The sequence below is a fragment of the Tachysurus fulvidraco genome, chromosome 23 (assembly GCF_022655615.1).
Source record: "Tachysurus fulvidraco isolate hzauxx_2018 chromosome 23, HZAU_PFXX_2.0, whole genome shotgun sequence".
Taxonomy (NCBI): domain Eukaryota; kingdom Metazoa; phylum Chordata; class Actinopteri; order Siluriformes; family Bagridae; genus Tachysurus; species Tachysurus fulvidraco.
The window spans coordinates 19,303,457-19,313,456 of NC_062540.1; the positions used below are offsets into that span (position 1 = coordinate 19,303,457).

The 10,000-nt window shown below is 41.1% G+C and overlaps 1 protein-coding gene across 5 annotated transcripts in view; it reads right to left on the bottom strand.

Annotated features, from left to right (window-relative positions):
• The window catches only part of l1camb (L1 cell adhesion molecule, paralog b), a 22,877-nt gene that overhangs the window by 11,343 nt on the left and 1,534 nt on the right, over positions 1–10,000 (bottom strand). For 4 of the 5 annotated variants that reach the window (XM_047807478.1, XM_047807477.1, XM_047807476.1 and 1 more), the window contains exons 2-14: positions 9,644–9,658; positions 8,686–8,788; positions 5,473–5,642; positions 4,576–4,701; positions 4,300–4,470; positions 3,428–3,539; positions 3,045–3,229; positions 2,704–2,835; positions 2,372–2,515; positions 1,578–1,689; positions 1,218–1,378; positions 717–867; positions 416–543 (exon numbers count right to left, since the gene is read on the bottom strand). In XM_047807478.1, coding sequence (XP_047663434.1) covers positions 416–543; positions 717–867; positions 1,218–1,378; positions 1,578–1,689; positions 2,372–2,515; positions 2,704–2,835; positions 3,045–3,229; positions 3,428–3,539; positions 4,300–4,470; positions 4,576–4,701; positions 5,473–5,642; positions 8,686–8,788; positions 9,644–9,658 — 1,710 coding nt within the window. The remainder of the gene's footprint in view (positions 1–415; positions 544–716; positions 868–1,217; positions 1,379–1,577; positions 1,690–2,371; positions 2,516–2,703; positions 2,836–3,044; positions 3,230–3,427; positions 3,540–4,299; positions 4,471–4,575; positions 4,702–5,472; positions 5,643–8,685; positions 8,789–9,643; positions 9,659–10,000) is intronic. The other variant, XM_047807479.1, reaches the window with a different exon arrangement.

Below are 10,000 nucleotides of genomic sequence, written 5' to 3' on the forward strand. Positions count from 1 at the left end.
TCTCTCACCCTCCCTCTCACCCTCCCTCCCTTCCTCCCTCCCCCCTCCCTCTCTCCCTCCTCTTACCCTCCATCCTTCCCTCTCACCCTCTCATCCTCCCTCTCACCCTCTTACCCTTCATCCCTCCCTCTCAACCATCCCTCCCTCTCTTCCTACCTCCTTCTTTCCCTCCCTCCCTCCCTCCCTCCTTCCCCCTGACCCTCCCACCCTCCCTCTTACTCTCCATCCCTCCCTCCCTCCCTCCTTCCCCCTTACCCTCCCACCCTCCCTCTTCCTCTCCATCCCTCCCTCCCTCCCTCCTCCTTCCCCCTTCCCCTCCCTCCCTCCCTCCCTCCCTCCCTCCCTCCCTCCCTCCCTCTTACCCTCCATCCCTCAACTCTTATTTACTTGCTGTAGCTAGCAGAGAGATTCTCACCAATCACAGTCAGAGATCCAGTGATGACATCAGAGTCCAGGGTGGTGATGACCTCACATGTGTATTTTCCAGCATCTTCAGCATGGATGTGATTGATCATCAGTGATCCGTTTTCAAAAATCGTGTATCTGCAGATCGCACAAACAAACAGATCTTTACTCATCGAATAAAAAATCTACTGGTTAGTCCAGGAGTTAGTAAGCAGCCTAATAAACCACTAAGTATTAATGAACACGGGACACATTCGTTGCAGTAAAAGAAGTGAATAAAAGAGAGAAAGAGAGAACGTCAGAGTGTTTACTTGTTATCTGGAGCGATTTTTTTTCCATCTTTCCTCCACTGGATTAGTGGATTAGGGAGTCGAGGGTCCACCTTGTAACTGCACTGCCAAACCAACAGAGTTCCTCTCAAAGTCCGGTGGTCTTGACGAGGGGTCACGATCCGAGTCTTGCCTAGACAGAGACGGTAAAGAACAAACGAATGACGGAAGTAAGAGCTGAGAATGTCCATGATGAATCACATCAGTGAAGTAAACAAAAGTAATAATGTAAAGTAATCAAAAATAATACACTGAATAAATACAATTAAAATAAAAAAGAGGGAAGACAGTGAGGGAAAAGAGAACAGTCAGAAGAAAAGAAAGAAAGAAAGAAAGAAAGAAAGAAAGAAAAATTCAAAACCACATCTATATCTGTAACCATATTACAAATCCTATATAGAGACACAGATGGTATCAACTGTGTGTGTGTGTGTGTGTGTGTGTGTGTGTGTGTGTGTGTGTGTGTGTGTGTGTGTGTCTCACTCAGTACGTCCAGATGTGCAGTAATGGACAGATTGGTGTCTACGACTGAACAGAGGTACGTTCCCGTGTCGTTGTGGCTCACGTCCATGATGCGTAACGTGCCATTGCTCGACTCAATCATCCTCGGGTCGGACAGAACCGGACCAAAATTATTACTCTCCCTGAATGTAACATAATACACACATGTGTGTAAATAACATTACAACATTACACACACACACACACACACACACACACACACACACACACACACACACACAAGAGGAACATGAGAGCATTGAATAATAAAGACTTCAGTATTGTGTTATTGTGGAAGAGAATAAACTCACTGATGGCTCATGACACAAACAGAACACTGACCATGTGACCTTCGGCTGCGGAGAGCCAAAAGTGTCGCAGCTAATATACACCGTGGATCCCTCTGTCGCCTTATACACTCGACTGTCTTCAGTTAGAATCTGAGGGGGCAGTTCTGAGAGAGAGAGAGAGAGAGAGAGAGAGAGAGAGAGAGAGAGAGAGAGAGAGAGAGAGAGAGAGAGAGAGAGAGAATGCTCTATCAGGCAAAGGTGTAGCAGAGTAATCTCCATAGTTAGTGCTGTAGACATAAAGAAAGAAAGAAAGAAAGAAAGAAAGAAAGAAAGAAAGAAAGAAAGAAAGAAAGAAAGAAAGAAAGAAAGAAAGAAAGAAAGAAAGAAATTATAGGGAAGACAAAGATAAGTAATAGAGAGAGAGAGAGACAGAGAGAGAGAGAGAGAGAGAGAGAGACAGATAGAGAGTGAGAGAGAGAGCCAGATAGAGAGTGAGAGACAGAGAGAGAGGGGGGGGGGAGTGAGAGACAGAAAGAGAGTGTGAGAGAGAGAGAGAGAGAGAGAGAGAGAGAGAGAGAGAGCAAGAGAGAGAAAGTAAGAGGTAGAGTGAGAGCAAGAGAGACACGGAGAGAGAGACATAAAGAGAGAGAGAGACATAGAGAGACAGAGAGACACAGAGAGAGAGAGAGAGAGAGAGAGACATAGAGAGACAGAGACACACAGAGAGAGAGACAGAGACAGAGAGAGAGAGACAGAGACAGAGAGAGACAGAGAGACACACAGAGAGAGAGAGACATAGACAGAGAGAGAGAGACACACACAGAGAGGAACAGAGTGTTGACTGACCGATGACATGGATGTAGGTGTTAAGGAGGGCGGTGCCGTGTTTATTGGAGGCCTCACACTGATAGACAGCCGTGTCAGCAGCATTAACATTATTCAGGATTAAAGTCCCGCCTTCTACGCTGCGTCTCGGTTCTGGAATCGTCTCTGATCACAACAGGGAGGAGAAACACGAACACGTTTAAACCTGTTACAGAAAATCAATCCACACCTTCTGACCAATCAGAATCAAGAATTCAACATGAAAATATAATAATGCAGAAAAGAATAAGAGAAAACAAGAGTGTGTGTGTGTGTGTGTGTGTGTGTGTGTGTGTGTGTGTGTGTGTGTGTACCGGAGAGGAGCTCTCCATTAATCTTCCATGTAATGTGAGGTTTAGGAATGCCCTCAGCGTGACAGTCCAGTCTGACCGTCTCTCCCGGGGTGTAGCGAGCGCTCTTAGGCTGCTTCCTCCAATAGGGCGCGGCTGGACACAGAAAACAACCAATCGCAAATCAGCTTAAAAATCTTCGCCGTTTGACATCTTATGCTGCTTTCATGTACTTTTGGAATGTTTCCCACTAGGAGGTTCTTCTGAGTTCTGTACTGTATTGAGCGATCTTCGTGTTTCTAAAGCGAGCATATTTTTAGGAGCTTTTTACGTGTGTGTGTGTGTGTGTAAGTGTGTGAATTTACCCTCCACGTTGACTGTGTATGAGTGTGTGACATGCCCTATCACGTTAGAGGCTGTACAGGTGTATTCTCCATCGTCGCTCTCCGAGATGGACGAGAACTCCAGCCAGCGACCGAAATGCTGCTCAGTTGCTTGACTGGAGGAAAGCGAAGCGTCTTTCCTTTGCCATTTGACTGTTGGAGTTGGCCTAGAGTACACACACACACACACACACACACACACACACACACACACACACACACACACACACACACACACACAAGATAAGAACTTTGTCAGTTTGGATCCCTGCTGCTGTCTTCTTCCACATCTTCTATATTTTTTAAAGAAACTAGAATACAGGACACTTAGCATAACATTTACTAACTGATGTTTTTCTACTCACAGGCCGTACGGAATACACTCCAGGATGAGATTCTGTCCTCGCAGAGCAAAATAACTGCTGTGTGTGCCCTGAGGCTGGTGGAGACCAGGCGGTCTGTTCACCAACTCATTGGCTTTATTAAAAAGAAGAAGATGAAGAACAAAAACAAGAAATGTTAACTTTCATTCATTCATTCATTCATTCATTCATTCATTCATTCATTTTCTACCGCTTATCCGAACTTCTCGGGTCACGGGGAGCCTGTGCCTATCTCAGGCGTCATCGGCCATCGAGGCAGGATACACCCTGGACGGAGTGCCAACGCATCGCAGGGCACACACACACACTCTCATTCACTCACACACACGCACACACTACAGACAATTTTCCAGAGATGCCAATCAACCTACCATGCATGTCTTTGGACCGGGGAGGAAACCGGAGTACCCGGAGGAAACCCCCGAGGCACGGGGAGAACATGCAAACTCCACACACACAAGGCGGAGACGGGAATCGAACCCCCGACCCTGGAGGTGTGAGGCGAACGAGCTAACCACTAAGCCACCGTGCCCCCTGAAATGTTAACAGTAGCTACGTATATATTTAACATAACCTTATCCTTAATAATGCACAATTTTAGCTCATAAAATACAAATTGACTTATAGAGTTTTAGCTGTTGGTTTATTATGCACTGAAAAGTCGAGTGGTGTCGGGCTACCAATCGGATGATCTTGAGTTCGAACCCATGTCCACCAAGCTGCCACTGATGGGCCCCTGAGCAAGGCCCTTAACCCTCAATTGCTCAGTTGTATAAAAACAAGCTAATGTAAGTCTCTCTGGATAAAAGGATGTCTGCTAAATGCTGGAGATGTAAATGTAAATGTTTACTCACAGGATATGACAGACAGAGAGACTGTCTCTGAGGATAAAATAGTTCTGGCTTCGATGTACTGGATGAAGCAGGTGTAATCTTTTCTGGTGTCGCTGATCTCCACGTTGGCAAAGTAAAGATTACCGTTCCGGCCGATGATGACTCGCTCACTTTGCTTAACATGCATCAGTTCTGATTAGGAACACAACAACCAAGGACATGTTAGCATGCTAGAAGGTTAAAAAAAATTATAGTGTTAAATATGAGCTCTGGGAAATCAATGTAAATTGAACTCACTCTTGTCCATCCAGTGGACGTAAGAGCTCACTGTGCTGTTTGGGATATTACATTGTAGGACTACACTTTCACCCTTGTTGGCGATCTTCTCCACTTTCTTCTCTTTAACTGACAGTACTGGAATGGCTGTGGGAGTAAAATATATATGTATATAAAATTGTAATCTACACCTGTCATATATACTGGCCCTTCAAACGTGGTTAAAAATCCTCTATTAAAGAGGGTCTTTATTAAACAATAGTTTAATGGCAATTCCTCAATAGACCACCAGAGGGCGCGGATGAGTTTAATAGACGTAGAAAAGCCCTCGCATGTGATCTCTTCCCCTTCCATCCTGAATTTAGAGGCTAATTTTCGGAGAGTTTCAAGATTTATTCAATGAGCTAAACTACATCAGTTTAATTACTACATTGGCTAAATTAATCACCATCTTCTGACCAATCAAAATCAGTTTTTTTAAATATATATACAGTATATATTTTTTAAAAAGTATTAATACTAACCTTAACTATTTAGAAAATTATTCTGAATTTGTTAAATCATTTTCTTTTGGTAAATATGTTTATGTTTATGTGACAGAATGAAACGTTTATTATAATTTTCTTTTTTTAACATGTTAAAGAGAGCTATCAGATAAGCTAGCTAACGATGCTAGGTCTATCGAATGCTAGCTATGCAGACAAGGCTAGCTAAAGTTAAGTAGGGAATATTCACAAGCTTAGGCTTTTGTTCTTGTATAGCTAGTCAAAAATCTCATTTAAAAACATTCTGAAACACTGCCTGCAGATTTACGAGGAGAAAAATCTTGGGCGTACTAAATGCTAGTCAGATCTTGCTAACAGGTTCAGAAAAGGTAGAAAAAAAGGTTGAGAAAAAAAGATAAACAGTAAAACTTACACTCAGTGACGAGGTCTATCAGGCCCGATTCTGCCGTCCCGAGCTCGTTTGATGCGTAGCAGCGGTATTTCCCATGGTAAAATTTCAGCTCTTTACTTTCGTTACCTTTAATAATTCCCGTGCTGTCCATTTCGTCGTCGAACAGTTGTCCGTCCTTCACCCATCGAAAACTGGACACGGGGTCAGAGTGTGAGGAAGGAGAACGAGTACAATACACAACCATATACTGCTATCTTATACTGTGCTTCATGTGTCTATGTTTGATGTTTGCTTCTTTAGCTTTGCTAATGCAGCTAACAGATAAAGGAAGCTAATAGCCTTCAGGTTAATAATCTCAACCACCAGACATTAACACTATTTGTATGACATTTAATAATATTTAATATCATTAAATAGCAGATTTCCAAAACTAAATATACAGTATACATACAAATGATATCAGAACTGCTGTTGGGATTGATTTTATTATTGTTTTTGTTGTTAGTTACTTTGTTTCTCTGTGACGTCCTAGCTTCCATTTTGTACGTAACAGTAGACATTCATTCATTCATTAATTTTCTACCGCTTATCCGAACGTCTCGGGTCACGAGGAGCCTGTGCTTATCTCAGGCGTCATCGGGCATCGAGGCAGGATACACCCTGGACGGAGTGCCAACCCATCACAGGGCACACACACTCCCATTCATTCACACACTCACACACAATTTTCCAGAGATGCCAATCAACCTACCATGCATGTCTTTGGACTGGGGGAGGAAACCGGAGTACCCGGAGGAAACCCCCAAGGCACGGGGAGAACATGCAAACTCCACACACACAAGGCGGAGACGGGAATCGAACCCCCAACCCTGGAGGTGTGAGGTGAACGTGCTACCCACTAAGCCACCATGTCCCAGTAGACATGTACATGGAAGCTAGTTATGCAGGTAGGAACTAAAGTAGCCAGGGGGGAAGTAAAAGTTATGGGATTATTCCGAGGAATACTTAGAGGCAGTCGTTTTGGATTTATTTTATCACAGCGTCTGAGAGTCGACATGACATCTCGGATGTTGACACCAAATAACAGGAGTGTATAACGATTTGTTAAATATCAGTGAAGTTTGTGAAAGAATAAACTGGAGGTTATGAGCTTTGCTTAACGTTTATCAAGAAAATGCACAGAAATAAAAGAAAGCAGCCGCAGACGACGATGTCGCGGTTAATGAACCACATTCGGAGCAGATTTTCTGTGCATTCCAGAAGTTTCATTGAACTCGAACGTTTTTCCAAAGAATCTGTTTCTCACGAAATGCCACGGATTCACAAAAGGCACGAGAGAACGACGGATCACACGACACACAATAGCGTTTCTGTTGCGCGGAAATGATCTGCGGCTAGCGTTCCTATCAGTCCGGAGGTTAGGAGGTTCAGAGGAATAGATTCAGATTAATAGCCGGCCGTTTAATTTAATTAAGCAGGTTTTTTGGCTCGGCTCCGTCTTCGATAAGGAAATTCAAAGGAATGAGAGGAGTGGACTGTAAATAAAGCATCTGTCTCCAGGATATAAAGCTTCCCAGAGTTCGTTAGTAAGTGCTGGCAGTTGTATACAGTATGAATCTACTTCATCTAGAAGCCTGAGTCAAAGCTTTTAGCGACGTTACACAAAATGAATTAGTTCTGTGTAGCGGTGCTTTTATCTAAAGATGAATTTATATCTTTAAATGAATCACGTTAATAGAAATAAATAGCGGAGGGTGATGAAGCTGAAATGTTTGTTTTTATAAGGTTGGGATTTATGTCACTGCACTACAGAGCTCTTTATGGAGAGAGAGAGAGAGAGAGAGAGAGAGAGAGAGAGAGAGAGAGAGAGAGAGAGAGAGAGAGAAAGAGAGAGAGAGAGAGAGAGAGAGAAGAAATGAAATGTGAAGAAAAAAGAAGAAAAGAAGTGAGCGGAGAGGAGATGTGAACGTCAAGGCAAGAAAGAAGAGACAAGTTTAGATGAAAGGGATAAGAAAAGAAATTAGATGAAGTTAGAAGAAACGAGAGAAGAAGGAAGAGAGAGGTAAATATGAAAACCTTAAAAAAGAAATAAGCTGAGGAGAAAGAAAAAAGAAGAAAGGAGAAAAAGAAAAGAGACTTGGTGACAGGAAAAAAGAGAGAAATGAGAAGAGAAGAGAAGAGAAGTGCAGAAAGGAAAAGAATAAAGGGAAATAAGTGAAGAAGAGACCAGAAAAGAAATAAAGAGAAATGGACAGAGGAGAAAGAGAAGACAATGAGGACAAGGTTCACTTCTGGGTCTGGTTCCTCTGAAGGTTCCTTCCTCACCACCGTCACCTCAGGCTTGTTCATTAAATGTTAGAGATAATTAGTCACTTCATTTTAACCTTTAATATTTTATTCTGTTTCTGTACTTATGTAAAGCTGCTTTGTGACAATGTGAGCTGTTAACATCGCGATACAGATCGACTGAATTCAACGAAAGGAGAAGAAAGGAAAATGGAAAACTAAAAAAATATAGAAAAAGGTCCATATGAGAAGAGATGAGAAAAGAAGAGTAGGGAAAAGAAGAGAAGAGATGAGACGAGAAGTGAAAGACGAGATGAGACAAGAAAAGACAAGAAGAGAAAAGAAGAGAAGGGAAAAGAAGAGCAAAGAAGAGAAGAGATGAGAATTGAAGAGAAAAGACAAGATGAGACGAAAAGTGAAAGACGAGATGAGAAGAGACGAGAAAAGACAAGAAGAGAAAAGAAGAGAAAAGAAGAGAAGAGAAAAGAAGAGAAGAGATGAGAATAGAAGGGAAAAGAAGAGAAGAGAAAAGACAAGATGAGAGGAGAAGTGAAAAACGAGATCAGACGAGAAAGGACGAGAAGAGACGAGGAGAAGAGAAGAAAAGAAAAGAGAAGTGAAGAGAAGAGAAAAGAAGAGAAGAGAAAAGAAAAGACGCAAAGAGACAGGAAAAGAAGAGAAGAGAAAAGAAAAGAAAAGATGAGAAGAAACGAGAAGAGAAAAGACAAGAAAAGACGAGGAGAAGAGAATCAAAGAGAAATACAAGGACATGAAGAGAAAGAGAACAAATAAGAGTAAGAGAAGAGAAGAAGAGAAACAAGAAAAGAAAGGAAAAACGAGAAAAAATGAAAATAAGTAAGAAAAATGGTGAAGAAAAGAAATGAAATAATGCATTTAATTGAGTTTTGTGTTTATTTCTGGTCGTGCTGTGGCTCAGTGACGACTCACGTGGGTTTGGGATTGCCGCTAGCTTCACACATCAGACTGATGTCGTCTATGTAGCAGGCTGTGTACGACTTTGTCTGCAGTGTGATCAGGGGGGGCTCTTTCACTGCGCGAACACACACACACACACACACACACACACACACACACACACACACACACACACACACACACACACACACACACACACACACACACACACACACACACATCAGTACAATTACAGTCACATATATGGTTAAATATCAGCAGATTTTGGTTAAATCGTATCTGTGGCGGTGAGCGGTGGGCGATATGACAAGGTTTGTGCAGAAAACTGCCAGTAATTCATTTAAATAATAATTATTAATTATTTATATTTAAATATGTAATTCATAATCTGTTTTAGAAGATTTTTTTTTATATATATATTTAATAGTTTTATTATTTTTTAAATTTTATTTCAAATGGAAAAAAAAATATTTATTTATTTATTTATTTATGTTTATTTATTTATTTTACACAATATATCATATGCTTTCAGTCAGTCTGTAATGACTAATATATATATATATATATATATATATATATATATATATATATATATATATATATATATATATATATATATATATATATTTAAAACGCTCTGGAGTTTAAGACTTTTTTAATTGTTTTGCTTTAGTTTACATTTATTACATTTATTTATCACATTTATTTTCTTTATTATTCCACTTTAAAATTGACCTCATAAGCACTTTTTTTTTTTTTGCTCTTAGACACTCTTAATAGCTATCGATGTAAAAGAATCAATTTTTATTGAATAAACGTGACTTCCACGACCTCTCAGAAAAGTCGACGTCTCTGGTATATAATATCGTCATATCGCCCGACGCTACGATGACCGGTTTGATCCAAAGAGCAAAAATTATCCATTGAGACTAAGAGAGAAATACAAAAAAAGAGAGAGAAATAGACTCACTGTCAGAAATGTTATCTGTCGGACCAGCCGATGCCAGAAGGAAGGGATAGAGAAAGAAAACATGATGAAAGAGAAGATGACATAAATCATTCCCGTATTGCGAACCACAGACGTGTGGAGAGCAGGGAGGGAGAAAGCATGAGCTGTTAGTCATTAGTAACAGACATGTAAATGTTACACACACACACACACACACACACACACACACACACACACACACACACACACACACACCAGTAACATTAATACGATCGCGATCTTAACCTTCGTGTGTCTGATATCTGATACGTTTTCCCCAAGATCTGATTCAATATTTTTATTCTTTCAGTCTGATAGTGATACTGGATACTGATACTG